At 36.9% G+C, this 25,297-nt stretch overlaps 1 protein-coding gene across 1 annotated transcript in view; it reads left to right on the top strand.

Moving 5' to 3' along the window:
- RGS17 (regulator of G protein signaling 17) overlaps window positions 1-25,297 on the top strand; it is a 62,362-nt gene that overhangs the window by 32,444 nt on the left and 4,621 nt on the right. Inside the window, exons 2-3 of the mRNA XM_026044420.1 lie at window positions 4,391-4,536; window positions 23,522-23,611. Of these exons, the coding sequence (XP_025900205.1) occupies window positions 4,418-4,536; window positions 23,522-23,611 (209 nt within the window). The 5' untranslated portion in view covers window positions 4,391-4,417. The remainder of the gene's footprint in view (window positions 1-4,390; window positions 4,537-23,521; window positions 23,612-25,297) is intronic.

Genomic DNA, 25,297 nt, shown 5'->3' with positions numbered 1-25,297 from the left:
GTCCTGTTGGGTGCAGAGGAACAGGGATGTGTAATAGCCTAGAAATTACCTTATTTTCTTCTAGAGGCATTGTGTATATTTTGAGATGGCTGTAGTCAGTATTCAGTAGGGTTGCCCAAATATAATTGAAATAAACCAAATGTTGCTTCCATCAGTCATTCCTGCCTACTCTCTCCAAGATAATCCTCTGTGCACAAGGGGATTTCTCTTATAATTACTCCTCAGTACCCAGTGGAGTAAATGGTAATTACACTGGCTAAACATAGAAATAAAATCCTTTATAAGTTCCACAACTGATAGTAAGCCTTGCTTCACATTTCTAAGGACTTTTCAGTTTTCATATTCCTATAGTATTACAAGATTGAAAATACACACAGAGCAGTATAGACTTTCTCGCTTTCTTGCTTTGCAGCTTATATGAACTCCTTGTTTCTTAGCAAGTATAATAAACAATTGCTATATCTGCCCTGGGTTTCCTTTCCTTAGCTGCAGAATGAGACAGCAGATGTTCTGCAAGATAAAATCCTTGCATGATTACAGGATTGCTCACAGGGACATAATACCTACCCACCCCCAAGAGAATGAGTCAATCAAGCAAAATAGAATATTATTATTTCCTACTAGCACAAATGGAAATCATAACATTGTTAACAAACTGTGCCACCAGATGAAGGGAAAGAACCACATGCAAAAGGACCTTAAACTGGGGTATGAGTGCCGGAGACATCATCTGGGCTACCAAGGATATTACTTCTGTTGGACAGAGACTCACTCCTTCACCACTCAATATTAATGCCAACCTAAAGGATCCCAGGAAGAATGAAAATGTGCAAAATACTAAAGGGCAAACTCAGAACTTGGCAATAGTACGTGCGGTTTGTACAACTGTCAATGTTAGTTCACAATATTCTACTCCATTGTTTATGTACAAACTTTTACACTTAGTTCCAACAAAGCAACTTATCATGATGACTTGCTTGAAGATTTTTTCCGTCATACCCTGGATCAAGACTCCAAATACAAATCCTCGGCCTACAGTTCAGACCCTAAATACAACCAAAAGTTAATATAATGCTGCTCTTGCAACCTAAATAATCTCACAGAAACAATGAGAATTTTGCACAGACAATGTCCAATAACTGCAAATGCAACATGAAATGTGAAATCCAGCAAAAGTGAGCATGGAACTGAAGTTACCACCCATCTACCCACCCTCCCTCATCCTCAGGAAACATATTTCGCCGTCTTAAAAGCTCTCCAGTCAAACTGAGTGTTAGCAAAAAAAAAGGGCTGAGAACTTTGACTTCAGCCAGCAGTTGTGAACAAGCAGATGAGTAAACATTGCTCATGCATTACCGAAAACACGATCTCATTTGCTAGATTTTCAGCCTTGCACTTTTTTTGAGTAGGTTACCAGTCATGCCAAACTAGAGAAAAGCTTGCATTGTCAGCGACTGCTAGATTCAGACTGAACACCAGCTTCAGCTGTAAACGACGAATATATAGAACTTATATAATCTATAGAGATTGTATAGAACTCTGTCCCACTGTGCCAATAAGATCTTTGTGCACTATTTTGGGAAGATATAGTTCCACTTCCAAGCATGTACAATCTATGCATAATACCAGCTCAGTTCAAAGCATAAGCACCTAGAGTGCTATTCTAATATCTCAATTAGCCAAAATTAGCATTAGGACTAGGATGCAAAATATCCCTGGAAATAAGTACACAGCCTTTTTTTTTTTTCTCTCTCCATCAGATATAGCCTAAATAAATATAACTACAACTGCAACTGCTCTTTTTTTTTCCTCCTCTAGCAAGTGCATTGTCAGTAAAGGGATGGGCAGCGACTGAGGCAGCAACTGAAAAACGTTATCCCTAATCTCTCTTGATCTCCTTGTATATTTGTGCCACTGTCCTGCTTCTTCCCTCGCTCTGGCCATAGTGTTCCAGGAGAAGCAGGCTAGCACGTCAGCCCAGTTAAAATCTTTTTTGTTTTTTTGATTCTCTGCATTAGTTTTAAGTGATGTCAGTTCTCTTATCCAATTTACCAAATATGTGCACAGATGGTAGCAGAGACAGGGCAGTGCAGGCGAGGGAATGAGTGACTGTGGACTGTGGAGGAAGAAAGCAAGAAAGAATTATGTCCTTCAGGTCCAGTGACAGTTCATACTGTCTTAAAGTTAATGTGAGACTACAAGAAAGTCATCAGTGGTTTTCATTATATCTATATGTATGGCCATTATCCTGCCACTTGCTTTTACAGTAGAACAGATTCTAGTCATTTTTTTAATAATGGTAATAGTATGTTTTATAAATGTAGCTAAAATGCCTTATGAAATCCATGGTTTCAGGTACATTGGTGAACGCGTTGTTTTCACTCTGTAAAATTCAATTGACAGTATCCTGAAAGACTAGGATTATGGTTCCACAAAGACATATAGGTAACATCTGTGGTTTCTGAGACTATTAAATTATGTGGTAATGTACAAATCTTTCTAGATTCTCTGTGTTATAAGTAGCAGTCTTCCCTGTGATGATAACTAGCTTCAGTTCCTTTGCCCATTGTCACTTCTCTTGCTAAAGCAAGTCCCATTCACAGCATGACACAGATATCTATGAAAAAAATTAACTGCATCAAGCATAGTTAGCAAAATTCAGGGCTGTAATTCATAGAAAGTGAACACTGTCAACTTTGAGCTACTTATTGTGCTGCAGTGTTTTTCCTTTCCTTCCTATCTCTTGCAGAAATAAGGGCATGCATTCAATTATGTCAAAGCATCCAGTGTTAACAATGTGTTTAAACTTCACAGAAAAATTAAGATTTTTAATTAAAAAGAATCTTTTTGATCTTTCAGAGTTCAGCAAGTACAAATCATAAAAAATTATACCAGCAAGATTAGTAGGTGCCCTCATAATTTGTAGTTAACTTCTGAAAGCTAACTCCTGAATATGAGTTGTAGAAGTGGTAGGGTTTGATTCCACATAAATCCAGATGATTTCACTTAAAAACTAGAGTAAAATGGCTGTTCAGTGTTTAGTCTGAGCAAACACTTCAAAAAATGATGGATTCTGTTCAGTGACTGTGTACATAGGAAAAAACAGACAAGTCTGCTTGCAGACAAGAAGCTGCACTGACCACTGACCCTGAGATGTGCAGCATGAGTCCTGAAGCTTATTGTATGTTATGTGGTTGCGTGTAAGCCACATATAAAGATACTGTTGCAGGAAAAGAGGTTCAGGAGTTTCAAAGGTTGTGCAAATCCAGACTTTCACAGTTGCAGCCTGGGTGCATATCAGCTGAGCACATCTGTCTCCCAAGCATCTGTGCATTTATCTGGGTTGCAACTGCACCACAGCAGAACGAGCCTTTCCCCAGTACTCCTGGCTGCAGCACAATGCCCAGAAGGGTGCAAAGCAGAGTGCACGCGGCTCACAGCAGGACGTTTTCTACCCAGTTCTGCTTAAAACTGGGCTGCTTTCCATAATAAGCTATTTAGACATTTTTTTCCAATGCAAAAGTACTAAATTTATTCTAATTTACATATGCTTGTAATAACCATTACTCTGGGAAGCTGAAAGTTTTTGGTCAAATGAGATGTGCACCATTAAAAGAATCCTGACTTCTAAACCTTCCTAAATAACTTAGCCATGAGTGTTTTAACTTCTTTTGGAAACCTAAAGTAATGCATAGAATATGACTCTCAGCTGCATATTTTAAGTTTTTAGAAAAAAAAAATTGCTTGGCCTAATAAAGCCTAGAAAAGACTGGCAATGAGTAAAACAAAATTTTCCATGGCCAGAAGATAGCCCCAAAGTTGGAATTCAGAATTATTTATTGACACATGATTTATGCTACTTATGACATTTATGATAAGCTCTCGTTATTAGCATACAGAAATTATTGGTCCTCACTGTTATATCACTTATTTTAATTTCATTGATCCAACATTGACCAGTGAAGTCACTACTGAATTAGAGCAAAAAGATTACTTTCCAGCACATATTTGAAGTGAAAAACTTGTGATATTTTTAGTGCAATTAAAAAGCTGTGATAGTCACATGGTAATTAATAGTTCAGCTTCTACCAAGTGCTACACAAGCTGTGTAGTTCAGAAGGGTAATAAACACTTCTTTCAGTCCAGTTAAAGTGATGAGAATAACTGTGATTCTAAGGCACTGGGGCATAAGCTCATCACTAAAATGTGGTCTTCCAGAAACTGTTTTGATCACAATGGAACACTTATTTAGGCAGCACAGTCGCTGGTCATGTGCTTTTGTTGCCACAAGCTGGAAGAATCAGTAGCATTAGAGATTACTGTAGAAATGTGAATGTACTTTACGACTGTCTGGAGTAATTCTGTGCATCTCTTATGTCTGTGTTCTTAGAGCCGCTTGGGCACTGAAGTAGCTGCAATGAGAAAGAGGCAGCAGTCACAAAACGAAGGAACATCAGCTGTATCTCAAGCACCCGGAAACCAAAGGCCCAACAACACATGTTGCTTTTGTTGGTGCTGTTGCTGCAGCTGCTCATGGTAGGTCATGTAGTCTGTTTGGTTCCATACTCGACGCAGGTACACAACAAAAATGGAAAGGGCCAGCTCCCTCTGAAATGCAAACATCTGGGTGAGCATTCTTCCCAAGAGAGACCGTTCCAAAAAAAAAAAAAAAAAAAAAAGACTAAACATTCCCCGGTTGAATTGGGCATGTTGTGAGGAGGAATAGAAAATGTAAATTTGAGTTATCTTTACCCTATTCAAATCATAGCTAAATGAGAAAATCTCTTTCATAAAACCAATATACGTGGGTGGGAAACTTGATATTGAATGCTTTATATTTTGCATTCAAAATATTTTTCCTGTCTTATTTTTTTCGTTGCTGTTCCCTGCATTCAGGATAGAGTCATAATGGTCATAAACGTGAATATGTGGTCACCTGTTTTGTTACTTAGTTGCTAAGTAAGATACATGCTGCAAATCTGAGATCATAAGCATTATATTCCACATAATATTTTACCTGGGAAGGCATAATTTTGGTGGAAAAAAAAGGCTAAAGAACTGAGGCTGCTTGTTTCTCCCTAAACAAATAGTTGGCTTGGAAAGTTAAAGAATTTAAATCACTTTCAGTAATAGCTTTAAATTCTCATCATCTTGAGAGACAGCAATGCATTGCTTCCTATTTTAATGAACACAAACAGTGTTGAAACATAAAGTAATTGACATGTCTTACTGTTCAGAGCCTCTGAGTCCAATTGCATGGATAGCATGATCTTTTGGAGTGACCACTCCTGCATGCACCTGCATTAATTTCACTTGAATCAGCCATTTGGCCTCAGTCTAAAGTTGGATGCTGTTTGTCCCCGATATATCTAGAAATACATACCAGCATGAATGCACCAAACATCAGAAAGAGCAGCTTTTTCCATGATTCTGCCTTGCCACATCCTAGAGGCAGAATCAGTACCAGGGTGGACCTGCCGATGCCACATGAAGGCGGACAGCATTTGGAAGAGGGATGAGTGAGTGGTCATGATGCCACACAGACACACCAAAAAGGAGGGAAAGTGTCTTAAGTGGAAGTAGAAAGGAGTTGGTTTTTCTTTTCTTTTCTTTCAAGGACATAAAGTAAGAACACTGTCATGTTACATACTAAAGGTTCACTTAGCTCTGTATCCTAGCTCTGAATGTGCCCTTGGCAGACACTACAAGGAAAGGATAAATAGGCATCCACATCCTAGTTTTTCCCCCAGCAATACTTCTCACAATTTATAGCAATCTGCAGCTTAGGATTCTCCTCACCCAAAGGTTTTATCTATGTGCTTCATAGCCCTTGATGGATTAATAACTGTGACTATTTTTTGATATGACTTCCTGAACTCATCTGAACTTCTAGCATCATTTCCCATAGCAATGAATTCAACAACATAATTGTGCACTTTGTGAAATATGACTCCCTTTTACTTGTTTTAAACAACTCTCTGATAATCTCATTCGATCCTGTCTAGTTTTTATGGTTGTAAGGAAGGAGCAAATAACTGTTCCAGAGGTGACAATGTTTTTATAAAGATCTCTTGTATGGCCCTTCAGCTATACCTGCTTCTATAGTTTGTCTGCTTAATCTCTGTTATATATAAAATGATCAACATTATTCTTCTATCAACCTCCACAGTGACCATTTAATACTGGTGCAGCCTAAACCTAATTTAATCCTTATTTAAGCAAATATTGCTTTAAAATGTAAGATACCCCTTCAACTGTTTTAGTAGTTGTTTTTTACTGTTAATAGCCTGGCATTTTGGGGTTTTAGGGGGGGGGGTGAGGATCTTTTTTCTTTTTTCTTTTTTGGTAAAGTAGATTAGACTGAGCATGGAGAAATCGCATCCACTTAATAATTTTATGGATTAAGTCAGAAACCTGTGTCAAAGTGGATAGTGACAAACTTGCATTTTCTAAAATCAAAAAGACAGATGAACAGATGATATAATAAGACTCTGAGCTGTATGTTTTTTGATTCTGTCGTGGGGTCTTCAAGGATAAAGGAGAGGTGGAACAAAACTTTGAATAAGTCAATATGAAATTTTTCAAAATCTGAATTCATTTATAATTTGTTCTGATGCCATATTTGTCTCGTAAATTTCAACTGTCTAGGTAAATAGAAATTATTGTTCTTCCCTCAATTGTTCGTATTAAAAAAATTACAAAAATTAATTTAAAAAATCTACATAATAAATTGACCAGATACTCATTATAGACTATTCTAGGCAGACAATTCTCCAGGGCAATGTAATAAGAAGGCATAACCATACTGACTCCTCTGGCCTTAGCATAATTATATTCTTTCCTTATTTTAATGGTTTTTTGTGATGAAATGGCATAAATTTCTCACAAGATACCTCTCGGAAATGTTGCTCACTTCATTAAAGTGAGGATAAGGCTTTAACAGCCAGTATTAAGATTAGCAGACCTTTTTTTAATGTTGTTCCACTAGCCTGTGTGACTGCAGACAATTCTTTCGTCACTAATTTCTCAGTGCCTCAGCTTCCTCACTACTCACAGAAAAAGAAAATTAAACACCCACAGCTTGTTTATATTGGGGGATGGGGTTATGTAGCTTTTAATAAAAGCTATCACTCTATCTGTTTGAAGAGTTAGTTCATTTGTTCATATCGTCAAACAACACATTACGATTCTAAAAATATCTTTTGTGAATCTTATGATGTTTGTTTTCTTTTGTCCCACCCTCTGTTAAAATCAGAATAGGCATTAATTCTTCTGTTTACATAACAGCACAGACAAATATTCACGCCTTTGTTTGTGGAAACAGTACCTTGACTAATAGAAACTTGTTAACAGCAACAGGTGGGATCCAAAAATTATACAGTACATCCTAATAGAAAGACTTTTTTCCTCCAATAATTCCCTTGGAAAATTAAAAAAAGAAATAACAAACAAACAAAAAATGAAACATATTTCCACCAGCATTGATGATTTTAAGAACCATTACCTGCTCAACTTACAAGAACAAAGCAAAGCTGATTACCAAAATTTGCTCAAATTATGAGAAGTGGAGAGTAAACTTCTTCCTTAAGTTGGACATTTGTTTTGTAACAAGTATGTCCAGGATGTTGTCCAACTAGCTTAGGCCCTGCAATGGTGCCTGAGCATCAGTAGGCAAGGAAGTGTCTTAGTGGAGAAAAGTGTTTCTGAATTGCCCTTCCAGGAAAAACTAATCTGCCTGCTTCAGAGGTGGATAAGCTCTGCTTCCAGAGGTCTTCTCCTCTCTGTTGACCAGATACAGATCTTAAGTTCCTACTTCAGGAAGACTGCTTCACTAATTCATCTAACACTTAGTCCAAGTTAGGTGCCTAAGGTGCCAGATATTTTTTCATCCCATATCTTGGGCTCCCATAGAATAGAGAATAAAGGACCTTCTCACTCATCTGAGTAGCCTGAAAACTGCAACACTTTCAGTAAGTCTCCCAGTGTGGTTTATTTCCCCTCAATGACAGTGTCACTAAAGAGCTGTGCTATTAGCATTTAGTGCTGTGGACTGGAGAGGCAAGAGATGAAACATAGTATTTCATTAACCAAGGGGATAAGCCCATTATTTAACAATCCATTAGTTCAGTTTCCTATGCAGACATAGATCCTGTCATTCTCTGGTGCATTAATGCAAATACTTCTAGAGACACATTAAATATATATATATTTATATAACACATACATATATATATTTATATATATACACACACACATATATCCTCAACTCCAACATGGAGAAGTCAGCTATTCTGCCTTTTTTTCTTCTTTTACATCTCTCAGTGCAGAAATAGGACCTTTTCATCCTGTCTTCCCCTCCTAAGATGCTCTGGGACAATCTAATGTCTGGTAATCCCTCTTTTACTACAAACAGAAGGCTCAGAAGACATCGAATATCTGCCCTGCAAGAGATCTTAGCAACACATGAATCTGGGAGACTTGAAAACTCTTCTGCAGATAAGATAAACTGAACCTAAAACTCTACTCCCAAACTTGGTTTACATGCTCAAGCTAGAAGGTCTTTTTCTTAAAGGGCATCATTAAATTAGCCACTTAAGACTCCCCAAGAATTTCTGTCCTGTGGAAGAGGGGAAGGTTCCTGCATGTCCAGCAGCTCCAAGTCGTAGCTTGTACAAAAGCTATGCCTGCCATTTGATTGGATGTGACCCTGCTATGGCCAGTTTCCCACACCCAAGAGATCCCAAGGAAGATAGGGTGTTTGCCAGCTTGGCAGCAAACAAGAACTGCTGTTGGCAAGAAATCTCTCCCCTCTAGTCCTTATAACTTGCCTAGGACTGCTGTGAGTGAACTCTGAAACTTCTTCCTGCTGACCTTGTTACACAAATATTTGTCTTTATTAAAGGGAACATTTTCCTTGCATGGGGTTAGCAGTTGGCTTGGGTCTATAAAAAAATATTCCTATCACTTGTGCCATTAATAAGAGATGACAGATTTGGTCCTAAAAAGCAATTTAAAATTATGTTAACATTTTTCCCCTTACAGTGTTCAGTGTTTTCGTCATCACAACATAGTGATAGAGCATAGATAGCATCACAAGGGTTAATTTGTTCAGGACAGGAGAGAATGTAAATTTTATGAAACTGAATTAGCAGCTGGCTGACATATCTGAATTAGATATAAATTTGCAAATATGGGGTGTGGTGCTCTAAATAAATATTTTTTTTTCTCTTCCCTCCTCTAGTACTTTGAGATGAATAATTGTTTTCTAACAAATACAGCATTAGTGTGCCATAGAAAAGAAAGTATGTCTAATTTTTGCATGTTTCTAACCAAGGTAACTCCTGGGGGCTACAGTCACGGCTGCTTTATCTTATTTAGCTGTGACAGAAAGTTTGGAAGAGGGAGTATAAGGGATGGAAACAAAGAACAACTTAATGTAGTAAATTATAGCCACATGTTCTAAAGTATGTGGCAAACAAAATCCATACTCTATTTCCCACGTCTCTCCACATCAGAGTATTTACATGAGGACTAGAGGTAGTCCAGTATAAAAAGACTCACCAAAGCTTCAGGATTTCTGTAAAATTTTCTGCAGAGAGGACAAAAAAATCTGTCTCTGTTAAACAAAAAGTACTCATTGTGAAAAGCTTTTTTTTAAATTATTTTTTGCTTTCAAAACTATTTTTGATGTATAGACCTATTTTGTTTATATCTTTTGCCTCAACTCCCTGCATTCCATTTTTTTCTAAAAATGAGACCTGAGAAAAGCAAATATGGAGAAGTATGCTGAGAATTATTGTACTCCATATTGACACATGGAAATATGGGAAACTATATATATTACTAACATATTTTACTGAAATAGAAGCTAATCTTTTTCATATATTTAACAGGAAAAGACATTTAATTCTGAGCCATTTTCTACTTTGAAAAATTTTAGAAAGTTCCTTCAGTTTTTATCATTTTCAGTGACTCTATAGAAGTTGAAGATGAAAATATTTCCTCTCCTTCCTGGAAAAATATTTTTTTCTAAGGGATAGTGGGCTTAGCTAGGACAGGCCTTCCTGCCTCTCTAGGGCAGTATCACTTGCTATGCCCCAGGTAATTATACTGTACTTACCAGAACTGCTGCTTCCTTAGGAAAGCACCTCCACTGCCTGACAAGTAGAATTTAAACCTGGATAAAATTCTTTACATGACCTGTAAAGCACGCTACAAAAATTGGCATTCCAGAGACTCTGTCTTCAGATCATCTTGTCTCTGAGCCCACTAATTCTGCATGCTAAGGCTATGAGCAAAAGCTCCCTGGCAAATATTCCTTTTCTCACTGCAGTGCGCCATGGGGCGAGTTTGGGACAGATACTTAAATACTTCGCCTCGAAAACAGGCATCTCAGGGCTCCCTGAGCTTCTTAAAATAAGAAATTTAAATTCTCAGAATTTGGAAAAGCAAGCAGAAGAAACTCTAAAAATAAATAGCTTGTCAAGTATTTTTTTCATACTTTCCTAAGTTATGTTAGCAATACTTATTAAATAATACTCAGGGAAAGCACTTCTTTTCCCTTTTCAGCAAAGGAAAGGGTTGATCTCCAAAATGAAAAAATCAGAGGGAAGAAGCCTGCCTTCGTAAGGAGAATTATCTAAGAAGAATCCTAGGGGGAATTATCTTTAGCGGACTCTATAATGCAGACTGGACAAGCTATTTTACTGGAGTTTTATGGATGTTTTGCTCTTCGGGGCTAGTTGGGGACAGGTGGCTCTGTGCATGCTTGTTTATACAACTCTCCCGGGGCATCAGAGTCCCACTTGCCAACCTCTGGGCTTCAGCCCTTCTATGACACTGTGCCAGACTGTCAGTTTTAGCCGAATAATTCCTGGAAGCTTGCCCTCTCCTTGAGCCAGAACACAAATATGTCTCAGATATTATTCTAAACAAGTGTTCAGGACTTCAGAGGTAGCAAGCAAAGGCAGGTGCACCTCCTGCACTTCCTCATGAAGCCGGTATGAAATTCTGTTGGTGAGGACATTTTTTTTCTACATAAATCATGCCACAAGGTGCAGAAGAATGACATGAAGGCATATACTAATTAAATGCAGTGAGCTACTCCTCTGCAATTTTTCCTGCAGCTGTTCCTAAAGAATAAGATGTGAGTGAGGTACGAGTAAGCCAAAAGAACTACAGAAATAAAATGTGCAAAAACAGTTTAATGTAAAATTGAGTGAAGGAAGTTTAGTTAAAATTAACCTGTCATATTTCATAAGAGCCTGCCGTGGTCACTGTGGAGCCTTACTCTAAAATGAGCAAGTCTATCTGAGCTCCTCTAGTCAGAGACAGACAAACAAACTCTATTTCTAGCCTCACCTCCCATCTCTTTTTTTCCTATTCTCCTCTTATCTTCTTCACAACCTCATGTCACCTACCACCAAAGTGGCAGGTACCCCCACACAGTCTTGCACACCTCTGGATCAGGTGCTGTGAGCCATTGCCTTGCCCAGCAGGAGTAGAAAACTCTTTCTTCTAGCATTGTAAATTGAGTCTCTCTCCATGTAAGCTGATTATATATTTAGAGGTATGAGGGAAACCTGTTTCTCTCCACAAAATAGAAGCCTAATGTGAAGAACAGAGTAGTGACTTACAACACACCTAGTCAGCTAACTTAGCTTATGTGCCAGCAGTAGATTCATCACTAACGCAACGAGCACTGGGCTCTCTGGGCTGAGCTTTCCTGGTATTAGGACTTGATCCTTAGTATTTTCAACTTTGAAAGTTCATTTAATTTTGAGCAACAGTTGGAGGCTCATGTATTTACTGACATTTTTACCCATCTGTGATAACACAAGCACATTAGTGAATAGACAGAGCATAACGTATTAGCAAATATTTGATAAATGTTTCTGAAGCTTCACGAACCAAATGCATAGATTCTTATGTGGCTAATACTTCTAGGAGAAGAAAATTTCATCAATCTAAAAGCAGAATATAACTGAAGAAAACAGACCTATTTCAAAACCAAAAAAAAAAATCTGCAAGGAAAATCAGAATGCAAAGAAAGATTGGAACCACAGTCCTTCTAAATTGAAGAATAAATACATGCTCAGAGGGGATTTGGGATTACACAAGCCTCATTCTAATTCAGCCGTATATAAAATGCTGACAGTAGCTGCTTAGAAGGAGACAGCAACCTAAATCTAGTTAACTTTAGAAAATGATCTTGATTCCGTGCTGGTATAGCACACAGGGTGTATTCAGGGACAGCTGCTCCTGAGGAGAACAGAGGGAGAGAAAACAACGCAGAATCCTCTCCATAAGGTAAAGCAGCTTGATAAGTCCATAGGGCAGCTGGGGAAAAAAGCACAAGCCCGAGAGTATTAAGGATGTTTGAGTCCAGTTTACAATGCCAGTTCTGTGATTTTCAGCTTTTAGGAGCTTTGAGCCTATGACAGTTCCCCAGACAGGGTTCTGGGTTTGTTTGTCTGTTTTTCCTCATTCCAAATTTGGCAGTTACTTATTTACCGAGACTCATTAACTTAGAACTCTGTAGAGAGACACAAAAATTAGAAGTCTTTAAGAGTTCAAAATGGGTCTAGATCAAAATAAAAGCAGAAGCTCATTATGATAGAAGGAGTCATTTTAAAGGAGCAAAGACAAGTTTGCAAATAATCAGAATTTTGTCCATTGTGGAGTGTAATAAAGACTTCAAAATTCAACATGTAAAAGCAAACAAAAGTCTTGTCCAAATTAAACAGACTAGCTACAACTACACTAGTAAACTAAACAAATTGAGGACACAGTATGGGCTCCAACAAGCATGTGTACTGTTAAGGTTAGCCGTGTTAACTCCCTGGCAGGATTTTGGCAAGTGCCAAAGTGCACAGTCTCAGGCAATGACCTGTCTGAGATATAGAAACCCCGTTTTGGAGATGGGCTTTATGGACTTGAGCTGTGCTGTGCCAGTTAGCCTGAGGGCCAGAGAACTCTCCCAGACTGTCTTACTTGCAGGAATAAATGTAGTCTACAATTCCAAATTGAGAGGGAAAAAAATAGGCTACTTAAATCTGTTAGCAGCAAAATTTCCATCTTACAATGGTTTATTTTCTAACCATGTATCATTCCAAATCGGTTTAAAATGTCAGTTAAAACAGGAATAAATGTCTAGCACTTTCAAGAGGAAAAAAAAAGAGGGAATGTATCATGGAAATGAGACTGCACCCCCAGTAGATAACAATTATAAGATGGAGATTCTCTCACTAGAAAAGTGGGTCAGATACTCATTATGCAAGGCAGGAAGGCAAAGGCAATGAGAATCTCGCCTAGTCATCCTCAGTAATTCCCTAGCACAAACATTTATCTAGACAGCAAGTCTGGCTTCTGTGAAGGGCCTGGCTTAGGGCCTGATGTTACCCAATGCTGAGTACCTGTTGTGGAGAACGATGGATCTCTTCAGCTCCTTCTGATATCCAAGGTGAAAGCACTTGCCAGGTCAGGGCCTTGTCTAGCAGAAAATTTTAAAAGGGGCAGTTAGCTTCCATCCAAACAGAGGCCAGTCTGTAATACATACAGCCGGGCATGGGTGCAGTATGAGCACAATATGAGTACCCAATTTAAGTGGGCAGGTACCATGGGAAGATGCCCCATCTCAGATGGCTGTAATTTTGGTAAATGCACACCGTTTTTGTCCATGCTAATAACATAAGAAAAGGTGTTCTTAAATGTCACGGGAGCAATTATACTCTCCAAAAGTAAAGATTTGTTTAACTGAAGAACTTTATAATACTTTATGAAAAAAAAAAAGTGTAAATTTCATATGAACATTTCCAGGGGTCTCTTCTCACCAGGAAGCAAGTAATAGAAGGGGCCATTCCACCTGGGTTCAATTTTTTATTTGTGCTGCTATTTCCATCTTTGCAAATCCAGTGTAATCAACAACAGTAAGGAAACAAAGACTGAGCCTACTTATCAGAATAAACTGAGATTATTAGGTTTCCTTACCACATGCTTTTATTCATCCATTCCCAATTTCAAGCAATATATTTTGTTTTTCTTTCAACATGAGAAAACTACCATTTTTAAGTGCCTCAAATGCATGAAGGAATTGCTTTCAACATAGCCTTAGACAGGAGAAAGAACACTGCAAGTTGTTTAGCAATTAGAAGTTTTCAGTGTACAAAACAGAATATGAATAATAATATTGTTCTGAAGGAAGGAATTAAGCTGATAGCTAGACTAGTGACCCTTTGGGTGACCTGGCAAGAGAAATACGCCCTTGAGTTGAATCTTACCTAAGCAGAAATTATCCCTGCAGTAAGGAAACAAAGATAGAATAATTCCATTAATAGCCAGTGATAGATGAACCCACTCAAATTGTTTAGCTGTAGAGAAAGGATATTCTACATCGGAGTACAAAATCTTAAAAATATTGTCTTAGAGAAATCTCGAAAGTTTTCAAAAGATTCAGTAGCTTCTGAGGTAATAGAAGTAATGTGGTTTCTTTGAAGATGAATTCAGCAGAAAATACATTTTCTTAAATCACAAATTTGGGGAAGGATAAAATATGTACAAGAAAAAAAAAGGACAGTTTAGGAAAGTCAGTTGCTTTAAATCACTATAACTTTCCTCTCTTTGCACAGTTTCAACTTTTGTTCAGTGGTAGTCTGAGTTCAAGGGAAGCATTTTCTTTTATTTCAGAAGTTCAAGTCCAGTGCAAGCAGTTTCGATGTGCCTTTGGATACCTGCTGAGCTGTAATATCTGTAGCTAGATAGAATAAATCAGACACGCAAGAGCAGAGGGGGAAAGCATTTTCAGCAAGGCTGCTCTTTCTGAAAAGCTGCCCATTGAAAGGACCCGTCTGCTTTCACATCCCCTTAAGCCTACATTTTCTGACAGCATTTCACTCCTTCACTCAGGAAAAATAACTCATAAGTTTAAATATTTTTACATTGTTTAAAATACCCCAAATCTATTATTCATTTGTAATCTTTCTATAAACGTGATCCTAATAAATGTGCTCAACTTGCCAAGGCTAAACTCGCATCTTAAGTATCTGCAAATCAGTTGTGGTTATATTTTTGGGTGCCTTAGAAGACAGTCCCCTTTGTCAGTGGGTTTTTAGCAGGTTGATTCCTCTGCTAACCATCAGCCCCTAGACTGATCCTATAAGCAGAAAGAATTACTAGAGAAGTGGCATCAAAGATCAAACCACAAATAGCAATCTGGGATGAAATATGTATCGACACACAGAGTTTTGATTTTACAGAGCATTTTCTTTCAAAAGCTTCACAGAGTCCAAAAGGAAATGAAGAGTTGAGGCAAATTTGAATATATGTTGTAATACCAAATTTATACCAACCTCCTCTGCCCTTATAAGAAATCCAGCAGGAGGATCTAGCTCATAGCTTTTAAAAGGCATTGTTAGAGTATCTTCTGAACTGAAAAGCTTTCCAAATTTTAGATCTATTACATTTTAAACTGTTAAGTATCCAGTAAAAGGATTAGCATGCTGTAGATTTGCTTAAAACTTTTAGGTACTTGCTTTACTGAACATTTTCCCCTATGACTTACTTTAGCTCATCATTCACATTTTAATAAAGATGATTTGCCTTCACAGTGCCGTGTGGGATGCAGTTTAATAATCCTATAAAATGACCTTATTTAAACTCCAAAATCTTGGCCAAGATTTCCTATTAACAAAGTGATGATTATATTCTTAAGTACTAGATCAACTGGGTTCAATTCTGCTTTTACTCAGGCTGAGGAGTAGCACAATATAAGTAACATGAGAAGAAAGCTAAATGTCTAACTGACCAGACCTTGATAGGTTGAGATGCTCCAGATATCTTAAATTTTAGCTACCATCTATCTCCTTTTTAATTTATTGCTCCTAGTTAAATCTGTAATGATTTTGACCAATTACACTGAGCACAGTACAGTATTAAGAAAGCAGAACTATTGCAAAAGCGATACGTAATTCCCTTTCAAAGTGTGCCAGAAACATTAAATCTCAAATTAAGCTGATAAATTTCTTATTTTTCAAGGGGATGTTCACAATTCTGAACCATAACAGGCTGGTCTTACTGTAAGGCTTTACGAAAAAAACAAACCTGTATTCAAATTTCCGTAAGAAAAGACAGAAACCTTTTCATTTGTAGTATTTTTAAAATTATTTCTTTCTGAAATTTCAAATTTATCCCAAATTTCCCTTTAATCCTAACTCCACACACTTCACAGACATTCTGTTAACTTCTCTTTTCTAGAAGTCTCAAGACTGACTTAGGGAAGCAAGAATATTTAAAAACAATAAACAAAATAAATAAATAAATGCAATTTTCGTTATATTTTAGGATTTTGATGCATTAAGGTTGTACTCTCAAGTTTTTTTTTCCACAGTTCTGAGCATAAATGTGATTGCAAATGAATGCTGAAATTGTCAAATATTTGCAGGGCCCTAAGAGATGAGGTTCTAAGAAACTTTAGGTATTAAATTAAGAGTTATCGATGCTGGATTTTCTGATGAACAATGGTTACTATTGGAAGATTTCTTTTTTTTGTAATCAGTAAGCTTACAGGGAAAAAAATACAATGCCAAAATGTAATTTAAGAATTAAAAAAAAATTAAATTACAAACTAAAAAAATTTAGAGGTAATCACTTAAAATTAATGTGTAACTTAGATATATTATTTGATTACATTCACTAATATAAACATATTCATATATTTTATCATATTCATATTTATATCAAATATATTGATATGTATTTTATGATATTCACTAATATAAGATATAAAATTAATTCAAAAGGACTAGTTAGAATACTAGAATTCCCAACGAGTAACCGAAATACCTGCTTATTTTATTTTAAAAGTTTTTTTCCAAAACATCAAAACAAAACATGAAATTTCATGTGAAACATCTGAAATTTCACATGAAAAATCTGTTTTTTTCAGAAACACTGCTTTGGGAAAAATGTAGGGTTTTAAATCCAATAAAGAATTTAATTATTTTTAACTGTCAAGTTTGCATGGAACACATCTCTGTTTCAGTCAGCTATACTGTCTATAATATCACTGTGGAAAGACCTGTGAAACAGCTTCTATATTCATTCTGAGACAGCAAAAATCAGATCAGAAAATTTCCACCTTGAGCTCCCATTGGCCCACTTACTTATGGTATGCAGAAAGGTGCATATGGGAGCCAGAAGTCTGCCTGCATTTACTATTACTGGATCTCGAGCAGACACTAAGCTTTTCAGTTGAAAGCACATTCCCTGCACAAAGAAATGCCCAACTGTCTGTAACATACTGTTTCTCAGCTGTATGCTCTTCAAACAAAGGGATGGGAAAAGGTAAAAATCTGAAGTAAACCAAACTACAGCTTAGCAAACTGAATCAAGAGGGAAATTACCACCAAGGAAAATTGGAAAAAAAAAAAAGAAACTGAATGTGTTTTAGCCATTGGAAGAGGCCAAGCATCTGTTTTTATCATTTGGTTAATTTTTATTTTACCTTTGTGATCTCTGAGAAGATAAAAAAAGGCCAGTTATTATTGTGGGTTGTATGGTTACAGACCAGAATGATGGAAAAAACCCATAAGCTCTACTTATGAGCTGGGAGGCACGACTGCAAATTTCTTCCCTGCTTTGAACCTCTAAATTATTGGAGGCTTTTTTACCAGTCTTTTAATATGTCTAGTATTTTATATGTTTAATTCATGCATTAAATACTTGCATGAATTAAAAACAAAACGATTTTTCTAATGTCACCTAAGGCTTGCCAGAACCAAGCCTCAGATTCATAAAGTCTCCCTGTAGATATATATTTCTTCAGTCTCTAAAACACCTTAGGAGTTTTTGTTAGAAACATAATTAGAAAAAGAATATTTTTATTTTAGATGTCTATTTCAGCATCTTTTCACCTGGGGCAAAAGTAATTCTGGCATTCAGGAAACTTAGCACCACAGGTACTTGGACTTTGAAACAAATTTATAGTTTCAGCGGACACTGCCAAGTAGGCTGATTATAGCCTTATGGCAATTGCTGGCTTCTCCCCAGCAGGCTGCTTTCCTCTGTCAGTCTACCGAACACAAATCTGTATCACTTAATTTCAAGCATGAGGTAATCTGTTTCCTCTGAAAAGGATGGAGTTATCTTTCACTGAAAACCTAATTTGCATCCAATATAAATTTTTACATTTCTTCATGAAATTCAGTTAAGCTCTGAAAATCTTATCTCATTAAAGAACTGGGATTGATATTAATTAAAAAAAATCCTTCCTTTAATCAGTTTCTTAACTTTAATCTATCTACTAGTCCTCTGTACGAAAGATGCAACCATACCATGCCATTTGCATATCTTTAATTTCTAGGAACTTCAATTTTCGCTGTTACCTCTGATACAGAATTATTGCATTCAGCTGATGAAGGTCAGACCAGATTCTAACCACTTGAAGTGGTTTCCAAGGTTCTTGACTAACATACCACTGCCTAGCTCCCATTAGCGAGTGGAAGACCTAGGCTTAGATACCACCTTCATCTCAGAGTATTCAAAACTATATTCTCTGTTCAGGAAAATCATATAATCTGATCATATATTCTTGTTTTCATGTCTTCCTGTCAATGACGTATAATACATTTCTCATTTAAAATACGTAAGTGTTGTTCACACCAAGATTCAGCATTAATTAAGAGTCTCTTGTTTCTGCGAGTATTCAATTATTTTTATTAAGTGAAATAGCATCAGCAGAGCAGCTTGAAAGCTGTCATTGACGTTTCAAATTCTAGATGAGGACATTAGCGTACTGGTTTAAAGCAGGAATTCTCTTCCTCTAAAATATCCTTTAAAAATAGTTATTTCCAACAGAATTTACTTGGCAAATTCAACCAAGTTTGTCAACATTTTCAGGTTCAGGGCCATATTATTTAATCTGTCAGTGGAATTTTAAAAACACAGCCTTTTCTTTTCTGCTTTGAAGTTTTAAAAAACTACATTTAATCTACATCTGTTAAACTACATTATTTAAGTTATGGCAATCCTGTGTCCTGCTTATACACAACATTGGACTCAGTCATCAAAATAACTCTCCTTGGTTTTTAGATATGACCTAAAAATATTCTGTCTATTGATCTGATGACAATTAAACTTCCTAGGAGTAAGTTAGAGTGTACAGTAGTCCAAGTGAGATACACATGGTAAAAACATGTCAGAACATTTCTCTTCCAGAGGTTCTTACAGTGATTTGAATCCAAAGAACCAAATTCTGCCTCTAGATTGTATGTATGTGCATAGGGGAACAGGCTTTAACTGACATATTTTCTTCAATGCCAGATAAAATTACCAAACACTGTGATGACATGCTGGTGAGGCACATAACTCAGAAAACGAAATAAAACCAAACCACCACAATAAGTAGTAACTGGCGGTAGCCATGTACGGGTGGAATATGTGTCCTATTGCTTGATATGGTGGCACAGTTTTCTTGCTGTAGTTATGTCCAGTAGAAGTAATTTCACTTATTCACTACATTTAAACTACTGATATATGAGAATCTAATCCCTGGGAAACAATAAAGCCCATTCATGTCCTGGGTATACGTAGAATGATGTCCCTGCTCAAAGTAATTTTCAGATTCTTTATGGCAATAGTAAATAAGTGTAGAAGTAGGGATGCTAGGTAGCTTTCCAAGCAACTAAAAACACTGGCTGATATACCTTGAGGGATATTCTTTGAGACTTCTGCTCTTAAATCATTCTTAAATAACTCTCTTGATGATTTTACCCAATTAGCTCGACTTTTTTTGCTTTGCCATGCAGCAGTGACTGTAATACTGACTTAGCAAAATAGTTACTCAGCAGAACAACTATTTAGTTGCTGAGTGTGAATATTAACAGCTGAAGAATTGTAGCTAAATAAATAGACATTCTTCTGAATCCCTGTGGTTCCTCCAAAAACACATCAGCAAGGAACCTGTGTCAGTTTAACTTTATCTGTAGTTGGCTTTTTAAAATTCGCATACTTCGTCTAGTAGTCCCTGGTCACAAGCATTTTTACTTTATAATTCCCAAAGTTCCAAACAGAAAACTAATTACTCAAAATAATAGTGGCTGCTGTAGTTAAAACAGCTATTGTTTTGGTAGAAGTCAGGAGCCAAAGATATATTTGAAATCCACATCACGGTCAAGCCTCTTGGGCTTACTCAAATATCATATTCTCCAGTGCCATTAAATTGGTTTAAAAATGAACAGCAAAAACCTTCTAGAGGGACAGAAACACAACCTACTGTTTGGGCGTTCTGTTTAAGCTCTGCCTTTAGACACACCAAACTCACCCTTTCAAGGTATGATTAGCACTGCTGTGGTTTCATCATCGATGTTCTACATCTCAGAAATTCTAAAGCTATCAACAAGTTGTACTCTAACAAAAAATAGTGGCATCATATATGTTAATTTACATCAGATATCTCTCTAAAACAACTCACTTTCATTTAACTATTTCTTCAGAAGGCAAACTAGCTCAAACAAGTAACATTATTTACTTGATTTTTATCGTCTTATTTCTAGTCTGGTTAGTTTTATACCATGAAGCATAATTTTTCTGACATAATAAACTAGTTTCCAAGATGTATCAAGGATATTAACTCAAGAAATTCAGAATGCTTTTGCCACTATGGACAGCTTGAATTCCACTAAGATATGTGAACTTCACAGGGTATTTTTGACTGAAGATAGCAAAACAGTAAAATAACAATGAAGTATTGTCCTTTTGATGTAAAAGGTAGCAATGTTACTGTAATCAGAGTTATTTAAAGGTGCTTTCAAATCAGCTTTGCAGTCAAAAATGTGTAAATATTTAATTTTTTTCCTAAGCAAACATGAACTATTTCCCTGAGTAAAAGCAGAACCATGTCTAAATTGAATGCATTTCTGTATAAAAATGATGGTTTCCTTCACAGGAAAAACATAGCAAAAGTAATGTATCCGATGGAACTCCAGTCTTTGACAGATATAGATAAATAAAAGTTGAAATGTACTGCTATTGTTTGTCACTGGAAATATAATGCTGAGTTTAGGCCAAGATGTGTGATAAATTTAGCACAGCTCTGACTACAATACCTGTACTTGAGAAATCATTCCAACCAAGTATAATGCTTCCTTTGTCTTCTATCTTTTGCAAAGCTGGCGAACTTTCAGCCATTGAACTCAAACTACGAATGATGAAATGAAGGAATAAGGGACAATGGTGTATTACAGATTATCACACTGGTATATATATAGTAGAAAATTGTATACCATATTCAGAGGCCACTGTTACAACCTTCTACCATAGTGCGGTCTTGCAAAAAGCAAGCAAAATACTCAGGCCCACTCTCCTGGTTTAACAGAAGTGAAAGAAAATCATCAAGGCTTTCTTGTCACTTATTTCTTTTACTTGCCATTCAGTAGTCATTCACTTGAATTCCATCTTCATCAGTAAATACTGATTTTTCTAAGTTTAGAAGAGCAAAACAAACAATGTTTGACCTCAGATATCACATTAAACAGTGTAGTTTTACTGCTCTCTGACAAGTCACCTTCCGCTTCCAATGAGGAAGCACCCAAAAGCACCCGAAGTGCAGCAGTAGCGTGCAGTTAATCATCCCAGTATAGCATAGCTGCTGCTCATGCAGCAGGGAAGGCAGGCGGTTTCATGCCCTGCAGGAAGGACTTCCTTAGGTGAAAATCCTTTTACATTGCCAACCTAACACAAGCTGTTTTCTGCTTCCATTCTGTTACTCTTTGAAGGAGCAAAAGGGCGTTAATCTGTCCGTATCCAGCAGAGGATATGAATGCTGTCTCGTGTAAGGACTGCAGAGCAGGGAGGAAGAGAGGCTTGTTGTATCCTGCTTCTTCCTCACCCCAGCTTTGTACTCCAACCTGTTGCAAAATGACCTTGAGGAGTTACATGTGTGGACTTAAAGATTACAAGACAGAAAGTGCCTGGTCCCTACTTTTTTTTTTCTCCTTCTATATATGGAACTCCCATTGGTTCTGGTGGGTGCTCCCTCTATAGACTGACAAGCCAGAGATCAAAGGAGGCGGAAAGGCTTTTTACCTGCCAACCCCAGAGTTCAGGATGTATTGTTTCTCCTGCAGCGGTTGATGGCATCCTAACACCTTTGCAGCACTGGAGCTGCTTTCCTTCGCTGTAACAGGGGAAGCAGGACCAAGGGCCTGAACTAAGGTCTTGGCAGGTAAGTCAAGGAGCAACCAGTATCAGACAGCTTTGTATGAGAGTGTATATCTTTGTAATGCTTAAGTCTGAATATGTGCTCTGCTTTACTTGGGAGCTTAAATTGTCAGTTCTCAAAAAGTGTATTTGAGATCGCCTATTAACTCTGCCAAACACATGACAAAAAAAGTCAGTAGAATTTCAGTAAAACTCATAAATGGAGAGAAGCTAGAAAGAAAAGGTTTTGTGTTAACAGTGCCCCAGCACTGAGATTTTTTTTAGAGCTAAGTGGAAGGTACTGAGATTCCTTAGAAAACTTCATGCTATCAATATATTTTTATTCATCAACATTTGATGAACACTTAATATTCAAAGTATAAGCTCTCTTGAGACTGGTGGAGGGACTTTTCTTTTTATTGTTCCTCTTCTTAAGCTTATTTATTGTAACCAGGTTTCCTATAGAAATCTGTAGGTAGTACAATGTGTGCTTGTATTTCAGTTGTTATCAGGAATGGTGTTTCTATAAATGTTTTTGCTGCTAATACTGTGTTCTAGAGCACTCATACTGAGCCCACAGAGACAAAGCTACCAGTGAAGTAAATACGATTAAAAAAACATTTACAGAAAAATGACTGATGCTTGTTACCAGCTGAAATGTGATTAAAAAGGCCTTTACAGAAAAATAACTGATAGCAGAAAAGCAAAATATAGATCTTTACATAAAGGAAGTCTTTCTTTTCCTTGCTTTTGGTAATATAAGAGTAATAGAAGTCCTTCTATTGAAAAGCCAGAAAAATTAATATACTGGAATGAAAAAAAATCAAATTTGGGTTAAAGGAGGAAATGATACAGAACTGCAACATGCTAAGTTTTCATCCAAGACATATACTGTGATCATACCTGGGAGAGAAAAAAAATATAATATTCCTAAAAGAATGAAAAAAAAAATCCAAAACTGGTGTGACATTAAGCCTCCTCAATGTTTAATTCAGATATTCTTATCCTATATACCCTTACTAATATACACAGTTTGATAAGGGAAATCACTCCAAAATTGACATCTATCTTTTTATCAGTCTTTCGGTGGATAAACTGTGAGCTTGTAGAAAATTATACATACTAACAGCATCCGCAAGTATTCAGCAAAATTAAGGGAAAAATTGTTATCAACATTTTCTCTCTGAACGGTAGGTCTAAATTTTAGAGAAAATAATAAATAATGACACCTTACATAGGTTTATAACTTCTAAAACTTTATATTACTGTAGCTGTTGTTTTAAATTAACTTCCTCTAGACAAAATAAAGTGTTGTACTACATTGCAGCCTCACTGTTAGGAATGAAGATAGAGGAGACAATGCAGGAAGGCCAACGCACACGACCAAAATGGAGAGTATCCAAGTCATAGAAGAATGGTAAGCTTCTCAAGTTGTCTTCTAGTAAATATGTTTTCAATTTATCTATAATACATATCTATTCGCCTCGGTTTTAGGTTTCCAGAATGGTGTTTTAATGACTTTTCTTTCTGAAATTTCTATATAAAAGAAAGAAACTTTGGCCTGGTAACAAAATGTCAATAGGTGCATTCATGAGCCAGTTTAATTTACAGCAGCTTTTTTGTGTGGAAAGAATGGTGGGGAGCAATGGAAGCTGTATGAGTGGTTCCATAAATATATGGGCCTCTATTATAAGTTTCTGCTTACTCTGAAATCACTTTATTCTTCTTATCCAGACCAGAGGTACAAATGACTTGGGCAAATGTGCACATCACAGTCAGATTTTTAATATGGCAACTCTTTGTAAAATAGCCTGGACTATTATTTTGACTATATTAAGCAAGGAAGTGCATACCTCGAAAGATCAGTTTGCATGTGTTTAAAGTCTGGGCTTCTCTTTCTAACTGTATCCTACATAACCTATCATTCTTCTATAATACAATGGAGAGACTAATACCTTCATAGTGAAACTCAGAGCACCTGAAGTTCACCCATGGAGAAATGTATCTGTTCCATGCACTGTTAGGGGCAGTTAACATCCATCATTTAAGGTTAGCCCTTCTAAGGTCCTCTTTAAGAATTTAACTCTTCTTTTATGCACTTAGGAACAAGGAAAATTTAAATACTACTCCACAGTTACCTGGGTTTTTAGACTTGGGTTTGGGTTAAGTGTTCAGGCTAGCTTTTCTGTTCATTGTAATCAAGACTTTGAACAAGGAGTGAATTGCCTTCTATTTCCTGATATCAAGATGAGATAGAGAGAAATGATGCTTTGTTTATCAAATTTCAGATTCTGAACATGATTCTTTCCTGAAAATCATCTATGTAACATTATTATCTATTATTATTATTATTATTATTATTATTATCTATTATTTTACAAATCTCCTCAGGAAATTAGTATTTAGGAAATATAAACAGGAAATTAATTTTTAATTCATACAGTTGTATGACATTTTAGTAGATTAAACCCAATTCAAATGGCCTCATCCTCTATCTTTTTTAACCTATATTTTACTGTATTTAAAAGAACTTTCCAATGGATAACCAGGAAGAACTCTTTGCTTGTCATTTCCATCCACTTCTAGCAGATTCTTTTCAATCTACCCTACATTCTTCCCTCAGGTATTTGTACATGCCGATAAGATCCCTTCTCAACTTTCACTTCTCCAGGGAAAACAGGCCCAGCTCACTCAGTCTTTCCTCGTAGGATAGATCTTCTAGTCCCTTAATCATCTTTGTTTCCCTCTGCTGGACCCTCTCGAGAAGCTCCACATCCTTCTAATACTGGGAAGCCCAGAACTGAACACAGTACTCCAGGTGCGGCCTCCCCAGAGCTGAGCAGAGGGGCAGGATCCCCTCCCTTGACCTGCTGGCAACACTCCTCCTGATGCAGCCAGGATCCCATGGGCCTTCTTGACCACAAGGGAACTGCTGACTCATGGCTAACTTATTGTCAACCAGGACTCGCAAGTCCCTCTCTGTGGAGCTGCTCTGATGCATCTGTACTGATGCCTGGGGTTATTCCTCCCCAGGTGCAGGACCCTGCCCTTGTCCTTGTTGAACTTCATGAGGTTCCTCTCTAGTGACTCACCAGCTTGTCCA

Source organism: Nothoprocta perdicaria, unplaced genomic scaffold, assembly GCF_003342845.1.
Source record: "Nothoprocta perdicaria isolate Ctin4 unplaced genomic scaffold, notPer1 scaffold_36, whole genome shotgun sequence".
Taxonomy (NCBI): domain Eukaryota; kingdom Metazoa; phylum Chordata; class Aves; order Tinamiformes; family Tinamidae; genus Nothoprocta; species Nothoprocta perdicaria.
Note: the sequence above shows the minus strand (reverse complement) of the source record. Positions and strands in the feature narration are given on the sequence as shown.